At 42.6% G+C, this 20,394-nt stretch overlaps 1 protein-coding gene across 3 annotated transcripts in view; it reads right to left on the reverse strand.

Annotated features, from left to right (window-relative positions):
- Col22a1 (collagen type XXII alpha 1 chain) overlaps nt 1-20,394 on the reverse strand; it is a 225,483-nt gene that overhangs the window by 34,324 nt on the left and 170,765 nt on the right. For all 3 annotated transcript variants that reach the window (XM_075959464.1, XM_075959463.1, XM_075959465.1), the window contains 5 exons: nt 15,880-15,933; nt 13,222-13,275; nt 9,823-9,876; nt 5,395-5,448; nt 1,512-1,565 (listed from right to left, as the gene is read on the reverse strand). In XM_075959464.1, the coding sequence (XP_075815579.1) occupies nt 1,512-1,565; nt 5,395-5,448; nt 9,823-9,876; nt 13,222-13,275; nt 15,880-15,933 (270 nt within the window). The remainder of the gene's footprint in view (nt 1-1,511; nt 1,566-5,394; nt 5,449-9,822; nt 9,877-13,221; nt 13,276-15,879; nt 15,934-20,394) is intronic.

The raw sequence follows: 20,394 nt of genomic DNA on the forward strand, positions 1-20,394 counted from the left end.
GAAGCTCAGAGAGGTTATCCGACTCACTGAAGGTTACACAGCTTATGAGGAGGAACACCAGCTAGCGTCTAGCGCCACTTTGGTGCTGGGAATGGGCACAACATGATTTAATTTCTTATATTAAATTTAGTTCTATCAGTAAGTTACACATAAAGATTGCTTTAAAATATTAAAAGAGGGACTGGAGAGGTGGCTTCTTTGTTATGAGCCCTTGCTGTTGTTCTGAAAGATCGGAGTTTTGTTAGCAGCACCTACATCAGGCAGCTCACAATTGCATGGAACTCCAGTTCCCAGGGGTCTGATGTCCTCTTATGCCTCACCCTCTGGCACTGCACAGTAGCTATATACATAAACAATTGCAGGAGCACACACATCCATTCGTTAACTAAACTGTCTATTTAATTCATTTAAAAGACAGAAACTGCCCCAGTGAGATGTCTGACAGGTAAAGGTACTTGTCACCACGCCTGAGGAACCTAAGTTAGATCTCTGGGACTCACAGGATAGAAGGAGAGAACTGATTTCTGCAAGCTGACCTCAGACCTTTGCCTTGCACAGACACAGGACAGATCAACAAGCAAATGCAATAAAAAAATTTTAAAGAAAAGTAACTAAGACACCATGGGGTAAAATGTCACCCACGTGTTCCCTTCATGCAGAACAATCCTTCCCCGGGTGGAGCTTTCACCCTTCTCAGAGCTGCCCAGGGTTCTAGTAGATGCATGCCTGTTATGTAAGCAGACAGGCATGGGGAGAAGCCAGGCTTCTCTCTCCTGCAGCCCTTTATCTTCCCTACCATGTGTGTGATTTGCTTGAATATATTTTGTTTGGTGGTGCGTTGCTGCTCTGTGCTGTAGTGGACACAGGGCCCTGCATGACCGGAGCACACTCCACTGAGCCACACCACAGCTCTAGATTTGTGAAGACAGAAGTAATGTCAGAAACTGCGGAGCCATTATCCTCATTTTAAAACCCTGAATCCAGGCAAGAGAGGTCCCCAAGCCTTAGGAAAGGACTTTGAGGTCATGGGTGGTCACGGGACCACCAAAGGTAGCCTTAGGAGCACTGCATCTGTGGAGGTTCTAATGAGTGTCATTACAGAAAAATACAAGCAACAGCAAATGCCTGTGGGCCAGATTTAAAACATGAAGCTGGGTAGCAGCTCTCAAGACCAGGAGCCAGTATAGCTCACTTGCCCTAAATTCCCTTCCACAGCCTTCCAGGCTGAGGCTACACGGGCAGTAAAGTACAGTATGGAAGGATGGCAGACCTGCACTCAGAATTTCTAGGCTGTCACCAGACCATTATAAGACTTTAGGCGGTCAACCACCAACGTAAATGGTTTCTTATTTCAGCTGCAAAGCAGGGTGTTTTCCTTGTGGCACTATGAGACGTAAGGGTAGTGGTACATAGGTCATGGCCGAGTTGGGATCATAGGAGCCCTTCAACATCCCAGAAGAGCTGTTGAGAATGGGTGGGTTTGATGGGCAGGTAAGTGTAGAGTCCCTTACCGGTTCTCCAGGGGGACCTGGCTTTCCATCTCTGCCCTGTTTGCCTTCTTCTCCCTGCAAGATAAACACAGCTTTCTCAGCAGGTCAAGGAACATTAGAGAGAGGGAAGACCAGACACAGAGGCAACTGTGTGCACCCTCTGTGCAGCTGTAGCCCTTAGCGGCACACGGGTGTCTCCCCCAACTCCTGGAGTCCAGAGACCTCACTGGGAAGCAGACCCCTTTGCAATTGCACCATGATTTTTTTTTATTTGTCACCTAAAGTCCCCACTTTGTTCCTCACTGTGGTCCTCTTCTATGAGTAAGTTGACTAGGGCGTGGGTGATGGGGGGGGAAAAAATCACACAGCAAAATACTACTGTTCCTGAGGCATTATGGGTTGCTTGGTTCTAGAAAGTCCAGTGATGTTTTACACGTCTCTCGACAAAACCAAGCTATGAGTCTCTCTCTGGTCCCTCTACCCCAGCGCTGATCCCATCTATAGATGAGGATTCTGTAACCTTTAAGTACACATTCAGGGTCTCAGAAGACGGCAAAGGTAAGACAGAAGAGAGTGTAATCTCAGGCCACTGAATTCAAAAGCCAGTAGCAAAGCTGAGAAAAAAGAATTCAGTCAAGTTAGTGCTAAATACTACCTGCAACTCTGAGGCATAGGACCCTGGTTTCATGGTGGCTTTTAGCCTAGAAGAAATGCTAAATACATCCTGCAGTGAGTTGCAATGCTCAGCCAAGCACTGGCACTGGCCAGTAAGGCAGCCACAATTACAGACAGCTTCCAATGAAAGTGTGTGTTTTCTCCACTAGTGCCCTTAGCCTGTAGTGCCTGGGCCTGGAGGAGGATGCTGTAGTAATGACCAGAATGTATTGCCTGTCCAGGCTGCTGTCCCACTGCCTGCTTCATTGGTATCTGTTATTTTTTTATGGATGCTGCTCCCAGCATTATCATGTGAACTTCAAATAAACCAACTCATAGATCCATATTCTCTGCAGTCAAAAGCTCAAGGAACACCATGGAAGAAAGAACAGAAAGACTATACCAGAGAATCAGGAAGTCTGCTGTGAAATTACATCCCCTAGAAATAAATAGAAAGCTTTACCAATGATACACAACAGCACAGAAGCGTCTAAACAGGACACCAATGCACACACTAATATGGAGGGAAGAAATGCAAGGGTACTCCTACTAGACAAAGAACTACAGGAAACTAAGGAATGCCAGAAAAGAGAGAGAGATCATCTTCCCTAGGGATGATGCCCCTGACACATTATCAATACCAAGTGGTCAGCCTTGCAATCATACACACAAGCCAAGCAACACTAAATGGACTCAGAAGGTTATGTTTATATATTCATGTGTTTACACATATATTCAAATATATGATTATTTATATATTTATATATGACATTGTATACAAATTATTATTTGCATATATATGTGAATATATTTATACATAGATAAAATTAAAGAAAAAGAGGCCATAAATTTGAAAGCATGTTCTGGGAAAACATGAAGAAACTGTAGAAAGGAAAAAAGGGAATGGGAAATGATGTAATTAATATTTTGATTAAAAATATGCAAGATGAAAATGTTCAGCTGTTCCTCCCTACTCACAGAGGCCATGGGACGGAGGGTCCAGAGAGCTGTACAGACAGTTTGAAAGAGGCCGCGGGAAGAAAGGAAATCAGCAAACTCAGGCTAGAAAAAGCAATGTCTGGGGACTTCAGGTGTGACCCTCTGTACCTAAATGACTTGAGAGTGTTGTGTGGCTTCCTGTGTAATCCAAGAAATAGACAAGGCTTCCCAAGACAGGAAAGCTGCCTTTTGGGAGTGGCTTGGGTGGGCAGTCCCTAACCTTAAAAACCTTGGACTCTTCACTTAAAAGTAACAGAGACACATTGTCCGTGCTGCAGGGTTAAGATTTTATGAAATATCACAGATTCAGAGTTTCACACAGCATGAACGGCATGGAGATGGCCCTCAATAAACGGAGAGACTCATTGTTTCACTTCCTGGTGTTGGTCCTCACAGAAAGTGAGACTTGTGACCTCAGTGTTAAAGGCCAGAAAGGAGAAGAGTGAGAAAGACGACTGGACAGATTTAAGAAAACCGCACAGTTATATCTATGGCTTCCTGCCTCTAGTCTCATCGCGTATTGTGATAAGGGGTGGGTGCAAAACCAAACTGGAGATTTTCTTTATTTGGCTTTACCTTGATAGAATCAAATCGCTACAATTTGTGAACCTCAACAGGTTCCTTAACTTCTAGAGTTATAATGGTTTACATGAGACCTGTAGAAGAGGCCTCTTCTATCAATGGTTATGGTTGTTAGACAGTTAGTAGGAAGGGACCTCAAAGAGCTATTCATTCACAACCATATTTCTTTTATTATTCTTTGCTGGGTGGGAAGCTTAGGCAGAGAAACTGAAACCCATAATACAATTTGCAATTATTCTTCCTTATTATGTCCCCCAACATAGTAAACACTAATTTCCTAACTAGAGATACTGAATAACACAAAGAAGGAGAATGAGCAGAGCCAGAGTGGAGATTCAGAAATAAAGGGAACAGAGACTAGAGACGAGGAGTTCACCCTGGCTGAGAAGGAAGCAGGAATACCTGGACAGGGATTGGGATTAAGACCAAAGGTTTCAAGCAAGGGGGACTGAAACTGCCTGGCATGCTCACCATACTAGGTGTGATCAGAATCAGTAAATAGTAACAACATATATGTGTGTATGTGTACTTGCACACACATATATGACTCCACACATATACGTATATACATAATAAATCCAAGGAGGAGGAAAACAGAAGACAAAAACAGGGTAGAATGTGGCTCAGTGTATACGTCAGTGGAGCTGTACCATTCCCAGTACCTGAGAGTTGAAAAGCATCAAATAGTGAAGAAGGGTAACCAGAGGACAATCTAGGCAGACAAAAATGCACACGCAAAGTCCCTGTGGCTTGGAGGGGATCAATTGTGGCAGGAGAGACTACAGTGTGTCCTAAGAGGAGCCAAAAGGTTATCAGTATGGCTGGAATGCAAGAATGCACAACAGGGAGCAGGAGGGGGATATGCTGTGGGCAGTTAATCACAAGAGCTCCATCTCATGAGAGAAGGTCTCCCCAGACAGACAATTACTACAAGCTGGAGATCTCAACCCTACTGAGCTGTGTATTAAATTGCAAGGCTGAGAACAAACATTTGTGTGAGGGCATTTTGTAGCATGTATCAAAAACCTTAGCGATAATTACAGTAGAACAATTAAACTCCACTTTAGGGGCCATCCTAACGGAATCGGAGAACTGATTGCATGTTAAGCTGCCCATTGTACGTTTCTAAATGAAAAAAAAAATGTTTTATGAGACCACAGGGGAACATCACATATTCCAACAGTACCCATTACATATGATATGAAAATTTTATGAATATGTAACAGTATGTGCAGTAAATAAAAAAAATCTATGTGTCTGGGTTGTAGAGATACATGTAAGAATGTATATGTTTGTGTAACTATAGAAGGAGAGAGAAAATGGAATATTTAAATCAGTAAGAAATTACTCAGTTTTAGCCTAAAAGATTAAGACATTAACGACATGCTCCACTCAAATTTAGATGTCCTTCGTAATAACCAGGTGCAAGATGATTTTTTTCTCCTAATTTTCTAAAATACCATAAGTTCCACTAGTGGCTACATTATGCTATTATGATGAATCTTTCGGGCGGAAGAGGGAAAAATTTTAAGACAGCATCTCCTATCTTAAACACTGCCTCACCTTCCTAGCGCTGGGACTATAGGTGTGTACCACCACACCTGGCTGGGAATGTATCTGTGCTTGCTAACTTTTCTGATGAGAAACAAGACTTCAGAGTGATACTTACTGGGATTCCTGGAATGCCTGATGGGCCTTGGGGACCAGGAGGGCCTTCTTTGCCCTGAAAGAGTCAAGACATAAAAATATCATGAAATCTTTGGTCAGCTGTCCTGGAAAGAAATCTCACAGGGAGCTGCCCTGTGATCTAGGAGGAGATGGGTAAAAGCTAAGGTTGCACCTGCAGCCTCCTGGCATCACAGGCTATGCTCCCCCCCCGCCCCCCGTCAAGGGCTGTGACACCTTCAACAGAGCATGCTCACACAGTACTGGCGCAAAGAGACCCACTCTACACTAGAGACTCGGGGAACCCACCATCAGACGTCTGTGAAAGATTTGGAGTTCACAAGACTTCCCAACCTTCCTAATATTGCTACCTTCTACAGCAGTTCCTCATGCTGTAGTCACCCCAACCATAAAATTATTTTCTTTGCTACTTCATAACTGCAATTTTGGTACTGTTATGAATCATAATGTAAATATATTTGCTTTCTGATAGTCTTAGACTGATGGAGGAGGGTCATCTTTCTATCTGTTGTTTCATTGGTTAAGTAATAAAGAAACTGCTTGGCCTCTGATAGGGTAGAATTTAGATAGGCAGAGTAAACAGAACAGAATGCTGGGAGAAAAAAGCTGAGTCAGCGAGTCGCCATGATTCTCCCACTCCAGACAGACGCAGGTTAAGATCTTTCCTGGTAAGACTGGTGCTACACAGATTACTAAAAATGGGTTAGGCAAAATATGAGAATTAGCCCGTAAGAGGCTAGAGTTAGTGGGCCAAGCAGTGTTTAAAAGAATACAGTTTCCATGTAATTATTTCGGGGCATAAGCTAGCCGTGCAGGTGGCGGGGTGGCAGGAAGCAGCCCGCCGTTCCTTCAACATTAGACATCCCCTATGAAAGGGATACTCAACCCCCAAAGGGTCATGACCTATAGGTTGAGAACCTCTGTTCTAAAGGGTTATAAGTTTACCTTTAAAATGCAAGTGAAAACAAGCAAAAGTGGGTATTTATTCCACATTTCCATGCAGATCTTAAAAAAATGGCCCGATCAAGGGACCAAAACTCAGTTCCTTTATCAAGCACTATTTGTACCGTACATAAGCTGCATCACTGTGTTTTAGCCAAATCTCAGCCATGAGGAAGACAGCAGCAACACATGTTTACGACACAGAGCGATTGTTTTACTGACACTTGAGTTTGGTGCAGAAAGGATCATGCTTTATTTTTATCATTGTTAAAAGATTTGGCAAAATATTCACATATTTCATATGCATGGGAAAAGTTACTTGTAATTCTAAAATAATACAGAGAATGTGGCATGCCTTTGAGGTGATTTCGATTTGGGGTTGTGCGGTGTCTTTACAGAGTTATGCTGTAAGACATTTGGGATGTCCTGGACACATTGCCTCTCAGATGTATGCAAATTAGTCAATCCAGTGAACCACAGCGTTCAGCCCTCCCCTATTACAGAATCTACCACCATGTATGCAAGGAGTACAGATACACTCCATCAAACATTCAGTTAACACTGGGGAATCTTAAGTACTGATAATGGCGCATTCTGGACTACTTTCTAGATGTACATTGTATCACGAACGTTAAAATGGAAAAATAGTAACCCTAGAAGAGTCAGCAATGTCCAGTCCTCTGCCTGTTCTTGTAAATAGAGTTTTGTTAGGGGAAATCCATTCCCTATCAGCATGTGTAGTATCTACGGCTCATGCTGCCTTACCCGAGCTCACTGGCTACAACAGAGAACAGCGTCTCAAAAAGTCTGAAATGTTTCCTATTTGTTTTTTCAGAGACAAAGTTTGCTAAGCCTCGAGCTAAATCATTCACTTGATTCTCAGGTGAAGAAGGCAAGTTTAGAGAGGACACTGCCTCCTGACTCTCCAGCCATCATAAACACTTCTCTAACATTTTCAAAGCAGCTCACTTGACCTGGAGTTCAGGATATAGACACAGTAACTGACACTCTCTACCTAGCCTCTGGTTATATATTCCAGCACGCAGAGCCAGCACCACTGATCTTCCAGAACACTCTGGTCCAGTCTGCATCATGGCACCTCTGTGATCTCTCTTTCGAGCTGAATGCAAACAAGGTGACACGGGACATTTTCCCTTAAGTTTGCTCGTGGAATTAACACATTTAAATATTTATTAAGCAACTAATTGAAATCAGGCAGGAAATAATGATTTTTTTTTCAAATTAAGTCGTGGCTTTGAAAACACAAGTTCCTTGCTGTGTAAATAGATAGCTATAACACAGCTGTAAAAGATCAAGAAAAGCCCAACAATCTAAAATTCTCCACTCATATTGCTTCAGAGGAGTTATGCCCTCAAACCACTTCTGGTAGCAAGGAGAGGCTATTTAGACATTGTGTTTTATAAGAGTGTTTAGAAGAGATGCCATTTGGGGACTCAACATCATACCGCTGCCCTTCATGTTGTATCAAAATAATGGCAGGTCATTCATATGTTTTAATTCAAAACAGTGATAATACTTAGGATTGTATGAACTGTGTGTATCCACATTACCCAGTCAATATCATTTCACCTAAGAAAACTTGGACCATATCCCAATTTAATATTTATAGTAATCTATCAGGACTGTGGGCAGCCCCAACTGCTACCATAACTTACCAAGGGGTCCCATGATAGAATCAAAGTCTTATTTAATAGAGTTTAATTCAAAGCAATGTAATGATGTTACAACTGGGCTCAGTATCTTAGTCTCCTCAGGCAAACAGTCCATTAGTTTTATTGGGAAAATCTTTTATGGTCTGAGAATCAATAAAAAGCTGCCTGCAGTGCTTTCTATCCTGGGATTTATGCATTGGTTGCTTCAAACGGATTGACCGAAGGATGATCCTACGAAGGGCCATGGGGCTGCTGGTTATTCAATCTCAGCGCTCCATGGTGAGTTGGTGTGAAATAGTAGAAAGAACACCAATGTGATGTCTTCAAATTGACTTAAGTCCCAAGCTGGACATTCATTTTCTGCATGCCTCTGTTGACTGGGCACCGCTTTTCCATGCTGGCAAAGAAGGATGTAGGGTTGCTAACTGTACCCTAAGGGTCCTTCTGCACATGAACTTGCCAGAGACACAGGAGCAGCAGCCCAACCTCATTCTTTGTGACTTTGCTGTCGAGCTTTCTGTAACCAACTATTGGCTCTGACTCGTCTGTTAAATGTTCACTGCTTCTCCAGTCTCATTCTCCTTATTCATAAAATGGGTATAATGGTCCTAGACTTGTGAGGACCTGACTTTCCAAACTCCATTTTAAAGAAGGGACTTCATCTTAAGCCATATAATGAGCTTGGGGTGGGGGGATCTCAGTTCCAGAAATGTAACGCCATAGCAGATATCCTAAAAATGGCCAATTAAGAAGATAGGGAGCAGGGCCATAAAATTTCTTGGGAGGTCCAGATGTTCTTGGGAGGCACCTTGTCCTTGAAGATACCTTATCAGTAATTTATGGTTCTCTGTTAGGTTTTCGTGCCCCGAAACTGACCAGTGGTTTCAGAAACTGTCTTATCCTATGTACTCCTCACCCAATTCCAAGACGACAGGACTCAAACTCCCCTGATTGTGGCATTTTCCCTTTAAAATTTGCCCTTTCCCCGGGTTTAGGGCTGTACTTCACACACCCATTGCGTTGGTGTGGTGGAGGTGTAGTCCAAACTCTAGTATGAATTAAAGACCCTTGTGTAATTTGCATTGGAAATCCTGCTCCATGAATTCATTTGGGGACAGATACTTGAGCTTAAAAGACTTCCCTTACAAGACTGAAATGGCTGGAGAGAGGCCAGAAGGGATAAAAACCATTGATATATTGGATGTAACTTTAATGTCATGCATGGACTCAACCAGCACAGTGACTCCTGACCTGTATTTCAGTTTTTGCTTTATGGCACTGAATCCAGATTTGGTTCTAGCAGCTTGGTGGAAAGAAAAGAATTCTAGGTTTTGAGATTATAGGGCATTGAGTTCAACCACCAAAGATACCAGCTATGATTGGGGGACCTTGAGCAGTGACCTTCTTTTCTGACTTGTACCTTCCTCTGGAGGTACAATTGTGATAACAGCGCTGTGGCCTGAAACACACCTGAGCACACCACAGCACAGGATGGGCCTCTCCGTTCACCTGGGTTACTCGGGACAGAAGCTACTCTCACAAGGTGAGATGGAACATACATTTAGAACTTGTTTCCACTAGGGAATCACAGGTCACCAGACCATCTCATCATTTTAGCAGTAAAGTAATGAGATACCTAGAAGGCAATGTGTCAAGCATTTTCCATACAAGAACCATGGCAATGAACATGTGGGCTTACCACAGGAGAGGACAGGAGGAGAGCTGGCAAACACAGGGCTCTAAAAAGTCCTAAAGGTCAACATAAGGATGGTTATTGGGTCTCCCACAAAACTTACCGGAGCCCCTTGAAGTCCTGGTGGGCCTGCAGGGCCTGCATTTCCATCGGTTCCCTAAAAAGACAAGGCAGAAGACCAGTTTCATGTGCAGCTGAAATGAGGCCGGGGGAGCAACCACATAAGAAAGGGACAAAGTACTGCCCAGACAATCATCCCTAAGACAACACTTTTAAAAAGACGGAAAAAGGGTTCTGGAGAAGTGAATAGGTAGTACAGATGAGCCTCGGGCATGATTCTATACTACTGCTTTTGGGAGTGTTGTTCCTTCTGCCTTCATCCTTGCCCCCATGCCCACAGGCTCAATTCAGGCATCAGTTTCTAAGATATTTACTACTGGCAAAATTGAGAAGTTCAAGCACTGGTCTCTCATAAACCACAATAGTATCTTTCTCCTTTTGTAACTTTGTTTTTCTGTAGCACATGCCAATGTCTGACACCCCAGTGTTTGTTGACTTTAAATTTGCTTAGTGTCTATAGTCCTCTTTTCCAACCCCTCCTACAACACAAACGGTGTGATTTCTTCCTGGGAACTGAAGACGCTCCTGGATTACACTCGGTCAGTATTTTTGAATAACCAAATGGGAGTGGGGGCAGAATGCACTGGGGGATGAAGGGAGCAATCTTTAGGTGAGCTAAGGCATTCGCCCCTCTCTAGCATTCATGAGCTCCATGTGACCTAAGCTCAACTCCTGTCTCTCTGAAAGTAAGGAAACGGCCTCCATCTTAGGGAGACGGGGAATGTCTGAGATGAGTCAGAAGAGGTGTTTAGCACAGGATAAAGAGATTAACTTAGACAAAACCTCAAACTCAGAATCCTTCCTCTTCACAGAGTAGCTCTGCAACCCAGTGCAAGTCACGTGACCGCTCCACATCCCAACTCCTTTGTGGAATGCAGAAAAAGCAAGCAACCACCACATGTTGGATGTTGCTGGATGGGTTGAAAAGGGCAACACACATAAAGAATTAACCATCACCAAAAAAATCCCAAGGACTTTGCACAAAGGCCCATCTAATATCATATGTCTATCTTCCATCCAAGGCCAGACCTACAGTAGATATAGACTAGACATGGAAGCACGTGTGAACAATTTCTCACAGATCTGCATTGACAACTATTCAGCAGCATTTGATTGATTTATATGTATGGATTAAGTGACTTTTTTATGTGCTAGCCATGTTATAAGAATAGAGAAGTAATCATATTATAGCCTTGTACTTCGATGAAAGTTGATGATGTAAATAGGACTGATTTTCCATGGATTGCAAGTTCTTAAGGCAGAATGCTGCTTGATTGCCCACATCTCTTAGGCGAGATAAAAAGTCAAATACTATTCATGAACTATAGGGAGATCAGTGATATTTAAACTAATAGTATGAGGTCATTGGTGAAACTACACATTTAATCCAAAGCTACGTGTAGTTTCTTTTTCAAGTCTGGATTTTTCTACACAAAGTTTGCTAACGTTTCTTTCCCTGAACCCTGGACTTTGTGAAGTGGGAATCAAAAGCTAAGTAGGAAAGTGGTAAAGGTTTTATCTGGAGGAAGGACACTGGCTGCAGGCAGAAAATAAATGCTGGAAGAGCTCTGAGGACTTGGAGCCTAGACCATGAATACCCTGGACAGAGCCTGCCAAATAATAAGCACTTATGAATAAATGGCCAGGCTGGTTACTTCTCTGCTCTTGAGTTGCTCCTGTGGGACCAACCACTGAGCCTATGGGATGACTCATCACCTAAGCCCCAGCACTGCAGCACAAAGCAGGGCATAAAAGAGATGGCCTCTCAGTAAGCATTTACATAAGCTGTAAGCATTGCTCAACTGGAAACAGACCCATTGGCGTCTGATGGTGCTGGCCTCTGTGTTTCAGTCTCAGCATGTAGCGTGAGTATCCAAAGCCAGGACCTGTGCTTGACATTTGCCGAGGAGCACTAAGTTATAGCGATCTCTGGTGGGAAGGTACTAGAGCCATGTACTAGCTTTGGAACTATCAGGGTGAAGGGATGAAAGTTTAAGGCTGTGTCCCAGCTCTGTGATCCTCAGCTGACGGGTGCACTTGGAGGTTAAACTACCGTGACAAGGAATTACTCACTAATGGACTGATTTTTAATAAAGCCACCTGTCTCTCATATGTTCCTCTTTGATTAATTCTAATGACTGTCCCCAATATCCACTGGAGTCCCACCTTTGTCAGGATTCAGTTTACCTGATTTTTGGATCCAACAAAGACTTAAAGTAAACTTTTCGTTCTCTGATATGAATAATTTTATTATCAACTTGAAGTAGAGGTTTACTATAAAAAGCCAATTGCTGTTACACGCTCTTACATGTGAGTGGCTATCTAAAAAGGCAAAGCAGGGACAGAAAAGATGGTGATGGTCCAATGGTTAAGAGCATAGGTTTGGTTCCCAGCACCCACGTGACATCTTACAGTTATCTGTCACTTCAGTTTGAGGAGCTCTGATGCCCCCTTTCTGGATTCTAAGGGCATCTCCATGCATATACATAGACACGTACACATATACACATGTGCACAAACACACATACACACAAATACACAGTGTACACAAAGCATAAAACAACAAATCCAGTTTAACTTCATTATCCAAACTGACAATCTTTTTAAAATTTTATTTTAAAAATCCTCATTTCTGCTAGCACAGGTTCCTTGTCAATAGGCTCTGAGTCATTCAGAGTGGCCTTGTTTGCAAGGTCTGAGAGACAAGAGTTTCATGAAGAATCCATGAAAATCTCTGGGGTCCTGGGCTCAGCAGGGACAGTAATTGACACTGCTTGTTGTCATGGCTACCTTCAATGAATCTAAGAGCTGCAACTGCAGTTGGATCCACGCAGGAATACAACATGACTAATCTGTAGGAACAGAAAGATGCTGAGGCCCTGTGTCAATGTCATGGCTACAATCACTACAAGAGCAAGGAAATTATTTGCTTAAAAGGCACAATAAATTGGATGGTATTAATAGTAGACAGACATTATAGTTATCAAAAATGTCTGAGAATAACAGTAAGTGGTTAAAAAATAACAGTGAACAATAACTTCTAATTATCCCAGAACAATGGGGAGAATCTAGGCTTATATGGGCATCTTCAAGTTCAATGTAAATGAGTTATTTACTCAAGATCATAACCTTGAAATACTGGCTTCATCGTTCCTTGCCAGGGGTCCTCAGGCCCAAAATCACCCTGAGCAGCCTCTCTCTCAAGGCTACTCAGATCCCTGAATATTCATCCCAATTACTTCTTTGTCATCCCTAGGTGTTTTAATGGCAATCCCATCCCTTAAAATAAGATAGGTTCAGTGTGATGCAGTCTCCATGGAGAATGGACACATGTCTTGAATGCCGAAGTCATGAGACAAACATTATTAGAGAGTCTACTTACTGGTGACCCAGGATTCCCTGGTGGGCCCATGAAGCCTGGAACTCCAGGGTGACCCTAGGAATACAAAAAAGATAATTATTCAAAAGTGACTCATAAAAAAAACCTTTCAACTTGAAACAAATAACAAGTTTCAGAAACCAATCCTGAGTCTGAAGACTCTGACACAAAGGGTCTCTTTTTCATGTAACCTTAGTGACTCCATAGGTTTAAAAAAGTTCCAGAAACGAATCCTGAGTCTGCCTCTTAAGCCAAGTGATAAGACTGGTTAAAGACTCTGGCACAAAGGGTCTCTTTTTCATGTAACCTTAGTGACTACATAGGTTTAAAAAAGTTCATCCAGCCAGGCAGTGGTGGTACATGCCTTTAATCCCAGCACCCAGGAGGCAGAGACAGGTGGATCTCTGTGGGTTCAAGGCCAGTCTGGTCTACAGAGTGACTTCTAGGACAAGTTCCAAAGCTACAGAGAAACCTTGTCTCGAAATTTTTTTTAAAAAAGCTCATCATAATATGTATAGAAATGAATATGTCTTAACAGAGGATTTATTTCAAAATCATTTGGGAAGGGGGGAAGACATATGGGAGTAGCTGAGGATGTAGATAAAAACAAAAGGGACTCTATCTTGTATCTAGATGGAACCTGAAAAATCATTTTATTACACTCCCAACCTTCCAGATATGCATACAGTGTCCCACTAAAGAAGAACTGAAAACAAAGTGGGCAAGGGCAATGCCACAGAGTTGCCACTTCTACGGGGCTTGGTTCCAGGGTATCTTCCCAAGACACCAGAATTCAGGGGTGCCCAAGTCCTTTATACAAAAAGACATATGAGTTGTTCACACCTGTCCATATACTTTTAACTATATCTGGACTACCTATAATATTTACTGCAATGAAACAATAAAGGAAGAGATGTTATTACATTATTTCAGAGATAATAATACATTTGCAGTCATGCTTGGTTTATTCTATGGCTACCAAGGCCATGGATATAAAGTGCTGTGTGTGTGTGAGTGTGTGTATGTGTGTGTGTGTGTGTGTGTGTGTGAGAGAGAGAGAGAGAGAGAGACACAGAGAGACACAGAGAGACACAGAGAGAGAGAGACACAGAGAGAGAAAGCACATTCATGCATATGTATGAAAATGCATATACAGACGAACAAACAATGCCCAGAAATGTCCCTCAGAGATCAAATAAAAGGGACTGTGTCTTCTATCTAGATGGAACCTGAAATTTTATTTTTTATTATGCTCCCAACCTTGCAGATACGCACACTAAGTTTTTGGTACAGAGTTCTCACTTTCCTGGGATTTGCCAAGAAGGCTAGGCTGACTGGCCAGCAAACCCCAAGGATCACGTGTCTATACCAGTAACAACCGTAGGCCACCACACCATCTTTGTTTGTTTATTTTTAACATAAGCCCTGAATAATCAAACCCATACATCATGCTTTCAAGATAAATACTTTATTATTATCCATCAAGACATATCTATAGCTTTCTTTCTCCCTTCTCTCTCTCTGTCTCTCTCTCTGTGTACCTCCTTAACAGAATAAGTTTGGAATAATTTAGCTCTGACATTGCTACTATGATAATATTACAGAAATAATCTATTTTCACATGTGGGGTTTCCTGTGAGTTACAGAATGAGCCATTCATTCTTTATCATGTAGAATTTAGTATTTAACATTCAGTCTTGTATGGCAATGCTAAAGATACAAACTAATACCAAGGAAATTCTTTCTCTCGCCTACCTCTCCAAACCTGCCCCTGGAAAACATAAACAATACTCAGTACAATGTACAGAGTGTTTGTTGCTGGCATGCTATTCTAAGTGGGATAACCCAGATACTTTTGCTTCTCCAAAATACAGAGGAGGAAAACCTTAAACACAGACCTCATATAGCTGCTTGAGGATCATGGACTTGGTGGCTCGCCCTCCACCCACCTGCACCAATATGCCCTGAGGTTAGGATTCACCCTTGCTCGTTTTGTATCTCAGATTCTGGAGTGGTGCCTGGCATGGAATGAGTTACCACGAGCACTGGAGTGAGACACAAAGCAGTGTGAAAGCAGAAAGGGAGGGCTGGTAGAGAGTGGGAACAAGAAGGAAGAGGAAATGTTGGCAGTGGAGACAATGCACAAGTCACTTAGTAAGCACTAAAGCTGCCCAAGCAAGGCTGTGCAGAATCAGCCAGCGCTACTGCCTGGGGACAGTGGGGAAGCAGTATTTCAGATCCATAGGAGGGAAGTATTGGTATTGGTGTCATCCTCCCATGCATCAGGAGAGGGGGTCCAGCTAGCCTGACCAGGCAATGACGGGCTCAAGAAGGGCTATGAAGCATTTCAAATAGTACCATGAGTGTAAAAAGAAGAGCTTCAGAAATGGAGGGGGGAGAAAGGGCTGTTTACTGGAGATTGGGAACACTTCAGTGAGGGAGAAATAATCATGGGGAGCGAGGAGAGAAAATGGAAAGATGAAGGCTCCTCGGACCACTGGGAGATGGATCGGGGTGAGAGCCAGCATAGAGGTCACAACGGAGAGCAGGAAAACAAGATTCAGACATTCCTCTGCAGGCACGGAAGTGGAACGGGAGGACACAGATGAGAGGGAGGCCTTTCTTACAATACAAGCTTCTTTACGACATCAATGGCCTTACCTGATCACCTTTCTGTCCCACCTCACCCTCTGCACCACGTTCTCCTTGGTTTCCCTTGGGAAGGAAACAGAAAAGACAAGTTAGGTCACAAAAAATGTCACCAGAGCTTCACCGCAAATATACAAGCATATTTTGGTACTTTCTTCCACTCTTCAAATTTTCTATCATGTGGTTGCACGCCAACCATGAAGACATGGGCAGAAGCAGGTCCAGCTTGAAAGACTGTTTGTGAAAATGTCCAGCTGAGTTTCAGGTCCCTTAGGGGAGCATAAGCCAACAGGGCTGGGAGGAAGGCAGAATTGAGTTCTCCGAGCCTGGTTTATCACTCCTGAACCTGAACGTAGTCAGGGATGGCAGACGTCACTAGAAGGGTAGATGATGGTCCTAGATTAGATCCGTAACCACAGTCAGAAGTGGATCAGAATGTCCAGGCTGAGGGAAAGAGAAAGTGTGTGGTCTTCCAGGAACGTGAGACAGAGGAAGAAGTGAGTGTTGGTGAAGAGCAAGCGTGGGAGAAAGGTAGAAGGAAGGTGGAGGGAGGGGACCAGGTAGCTCTGCACACTCAACGCTGTGGTCACTTTCACCACATATATGTTCCTTGTGCTTCTAGTTTTGGCTGTGGGACCTGAAGGAGCAACTCAGACAGACATTCAGTAGCACTTTTCTTAACAAATTAGCAACAGCGTCAAAAATAACTAATGATATCCACCTCAGAGAATGCTCGGATTACACCGCTGGATGATGCATGGAAGACCTCCACAGAGTGTGGTATAAGGGGAACTCCTAACTATTTGTTATAATATCATTTTCTCACTTGGCACCTTGATCCTTGCTTTATCTTTTGCTGCATGTCACTGGAAAGAGTGCTTTGAGCCCTCTCTTCCTTCTGAATGAGAATAGTGATAATGCATTATGGAGGTACAGTGAAAACTGTGAGTGGCCGAAAAGTCTAGGAAGTTCATAGGCCAGTGATAGGCTTAGTGCTAATTCTTAGTGAACACAGATGTCATCATCACTACCTGACCATCATCATGGTCAGCAGCATCACTATAATCATAATCATCACCTCTATCATCCCTATCTCAATACTATCATCACTACCATCATTATCACTATGGTTACCATCGTCAGCACCACTGTCAACATGATTATCACCCATCACCATCCCCTCATCACAAGCATCACTACCATCACCATGGTTACCAGCACCATTCCTACCCCTTTATCACTATTATTATCAGCACAGTCACCACAATACTTAGAGCATGCAACCTACAGGAAGTATTTTTATGAACTAAGCCTAAAAGTATGATTCATATTTCCAAAATCTTAACTGTCGTGTATCCTGGTTCTGTGGGTAGTTTTTAAATTCTTTTTTGAGATTATAAGTACATTTCTCCCTTTCCTTTCTTTCCTTCAAACGCTCCCATACATTCTCCTGCTCTACTTGAAATTCATAGCCTCATTTATCATTAACTGCTATTACATGCATATATGTATATAATACATTATTACATCCATATATATATATATATATATATATATATATTTCTAAATATAACCTGCTTAGTCCATATAAGCTTAGTCCATATAATGTTATTTGTATATATGTTTTCAGGGCTGGCCATTTGGCACCAGACAACTAACTGGTATGCTCTTCCCTAGGGAAGACCACCTCTCCTGTTCCTAGCATTTCTTAATTGCCTAGAATTCTTTGTATAGGGTTGAGGCCTCGTGGGCTTTTCCCCATCCACTTTGGTATGCCTAGTGGTATCATCTTTGCTCAGCTCAAGTTTGGGAAGTCATGTTTTGTTTGTTTGTTGTTTTTCTTAGTTTTTTAGACAGAACCGCATAAAGCTCAAATTGATCTCCAACTCACTATGTAGCTGAGGATAGCCTTGAACTCCTAATTCTCCAGCCTCCACTAGTGCAGAGATTATAGCTGTGCCCACTTCATCCAGTCTACTTGTAGGTATTTTGTTTTTTGTGGGTTTTTTTTGTTTTTTTGGGTTTTTTTTTTTTTTGTTTGGTTCTGAGACATATTCTTTAACTATAGCCCAGGCTGTCCTAGCACTATGTAGCCCAGATTGGCCTCAAACTTACAGTAATGCTCCTTCATTTGCTCATGAGTACTGGGAACACAGCCATGAGCCACCAGATGTAGTTTCGTTTTTTAAAAGAAAGAAAACAGGCTCTTATGCTGTGTCTAAGACTGCCCTAGGGCTCATTATGTAGCCTAGGCTGTGTTCAAACTTATATCACTATTCCTGCCTCAGCCTCCCAAGCGCTAAGATTACAGAAGCGAGCTACCATACCAAGTATACTACTGTATTAACAAATGTTTTACAGTAAACTGTATTACACAGCCGCACTTTGGGTCCTTTATAATATCCAGCTGTGCCATGAAGAGTCCCTGGCAGTGAACTGCTCTGGTACTGGTTTCATTCCTATCCCTCTTCATCTCTTCCTAGACCTCTATCTGTCCATTCAGAATGACTGGGGGTGGGAACAGGTCAATGTATGGGAGTCCAGAGAGTCCAGGGTACCATAGTTTTCTCACGAGGTGTAAAGTCCAGCCCTCTTTCCATCCATCTCACTCTAATGCACAGCAGCTCATGATGTCATGCTAACGGTTCCTAGACTGTGCTGTGAGGGTTAGAGGAAATGATGCTTACAAAGTGCTAGGTGCCATTGTTTAGAGGAAGAAAGAAAGCGGTTCACAAGAAAAAAAGAACTTATTCCAACATCTTTGCATGCTATTACATCTAGTGTTGCTTGGTGTCTAAAGTTGGCACTCTGTCTGCAGCTACTTCACAATCAGAGAAGTGCCATAGAGCTACACACTGCTTCACTGACATTCAGGACAATTGGTTTTAAAGGTAAATGGATCCCTTTCAAATCCCAGTCTTCAGCCTAGCTGCAGAGCCATTTCAATGTGCAGCTGACAACAATGAAAATGCCAGCAGCTCAGAATCCCCACAGTTGTCCCTGTCTCTGTACCCACTACAGCCGAAGAGCTGCGCAAACACAGCCACCTCCAAACATGACTCACTTCCTTTCAGGAAGGGGTCTGACATTTATGGATCCCCTGCCGTGCTGGGCAGTGTGTCAGAACTTTCAGATCCTGTCCCTTGCAGCTCTTTGTCGATATGCTGAGCTCATGGATAAGTATGCGATATGTCTAAGACACCCGGTGTAGCCACTGAAATTGCTTTTGACCTTGGTTTTTGCAGACTGAAAAAATCTGAGCTGAGAATGGTGGCACCTGCTACAATTCCCACACTTGGACAAGGAGAGCAGGAGGTTAAGGAGTTCAAGATAATTATCATTTACATGGTGAGTTCCAGAATAGTCTGGGCACCATGAGTCCCTGCCTCATTAAAAAAAGAAAGAAAGAATCAATCAGTCAATCAATAGATCCAATCACCCACCTGCGGTCTCAGAGCATAAGTAAGCTCGGGGATCTACGCTCTGCCAATCTTGTCTGATTATCAGATATCCAAGCAGCAGCCAGCAGCCTCTCCCCAACCAAGTTACTTTCCTGACTCATTTCTGAGGCCGTGATGCCTGGTTTGGGTTGTTTATGTGTTCTGAGATTTGACTGATGGTGGAGAAGGCAGATCAATCATCCCTAACATGCTAACAGCAGATAGGGCACATGGTTGTACAATGGAAATGCAACAATCAAAAGACAGGTCTAAAGCCCACCTTCCAGGGACCTTTGTCCTTGCAAAGCTACAGGACCATTGTACTCGTCCAGTTCTCTTTAAATGTCTAGTGAGCATCCTTTCCAAAGGCTTCACTCTTGTTTTCCAACTCAAGCCTAAATGAAGAACTACAGGCAACGAAGGAGTGAGGCGAGCAGGAGAAATGTTCTTCCCCAGGAAAGAGTACAAGTTGCTTGTTTGTATCAAATGCTTTGCCCTAAAAACATATGTCTGAGTAACATTATACACACTGAGCAAGTCATATTTAGGAATGTATATGTATATACATATATGCATTTAATAAAAATTAATGGCAAAAGAGATGAATTTGAACCAGAGCAAGAAGGGCATATGGGGGGTTTGAAGGGATGAAATGGGGGAACGGAGAAATGTTGTAATTATTGTCTTGTTTTTTTTTTAAAAAAAGTTATAAATTAAATTGGGTACATTTTGCCTGGTATCTGTCTCAAATAGCTAATGACATAACAGAAATAAACATGATTCCATAGTAAAAATAAATAAATAAATAAAATTAAGGGACGATCTCGCTCCACATGCATAGTTTTCTTAAAATACTTGTGTATTTGTTACTCTTGCATATGTAGACCAAATACCTGACAGAATAAGATGAATTATTCATTTTGACTCGCATTTTCAGAGATATCAGTCATTGTAGTCAAAGCAGCATGAGAGAGCAGAAAAGTTAGCATCAGGGAAACCAGGAAGCTGAGAACAGAGAATGAGGATACCAGGGGGATGTAGGGCAAGTCATACTCTAAGGACCTGGTGACCTGGTTTCCACTGCTGT

This window comes from Microtus pennsylvanicus, chromosome 2 (genome assembly GCF_037038515.1).
Source record: "Microtus pennsylvanicus isolate mMicPen1 chromosome 2, mMicPen1.hap1, whole genome shotgun sequence".
NCBI classification, from domain to species: domain Eukaryota; kingdom Metazoa; phylum Chordata; class Mammalia; order Rodentia; family Cricetidae; genus Microtus; species Microtus pennsylvanicus.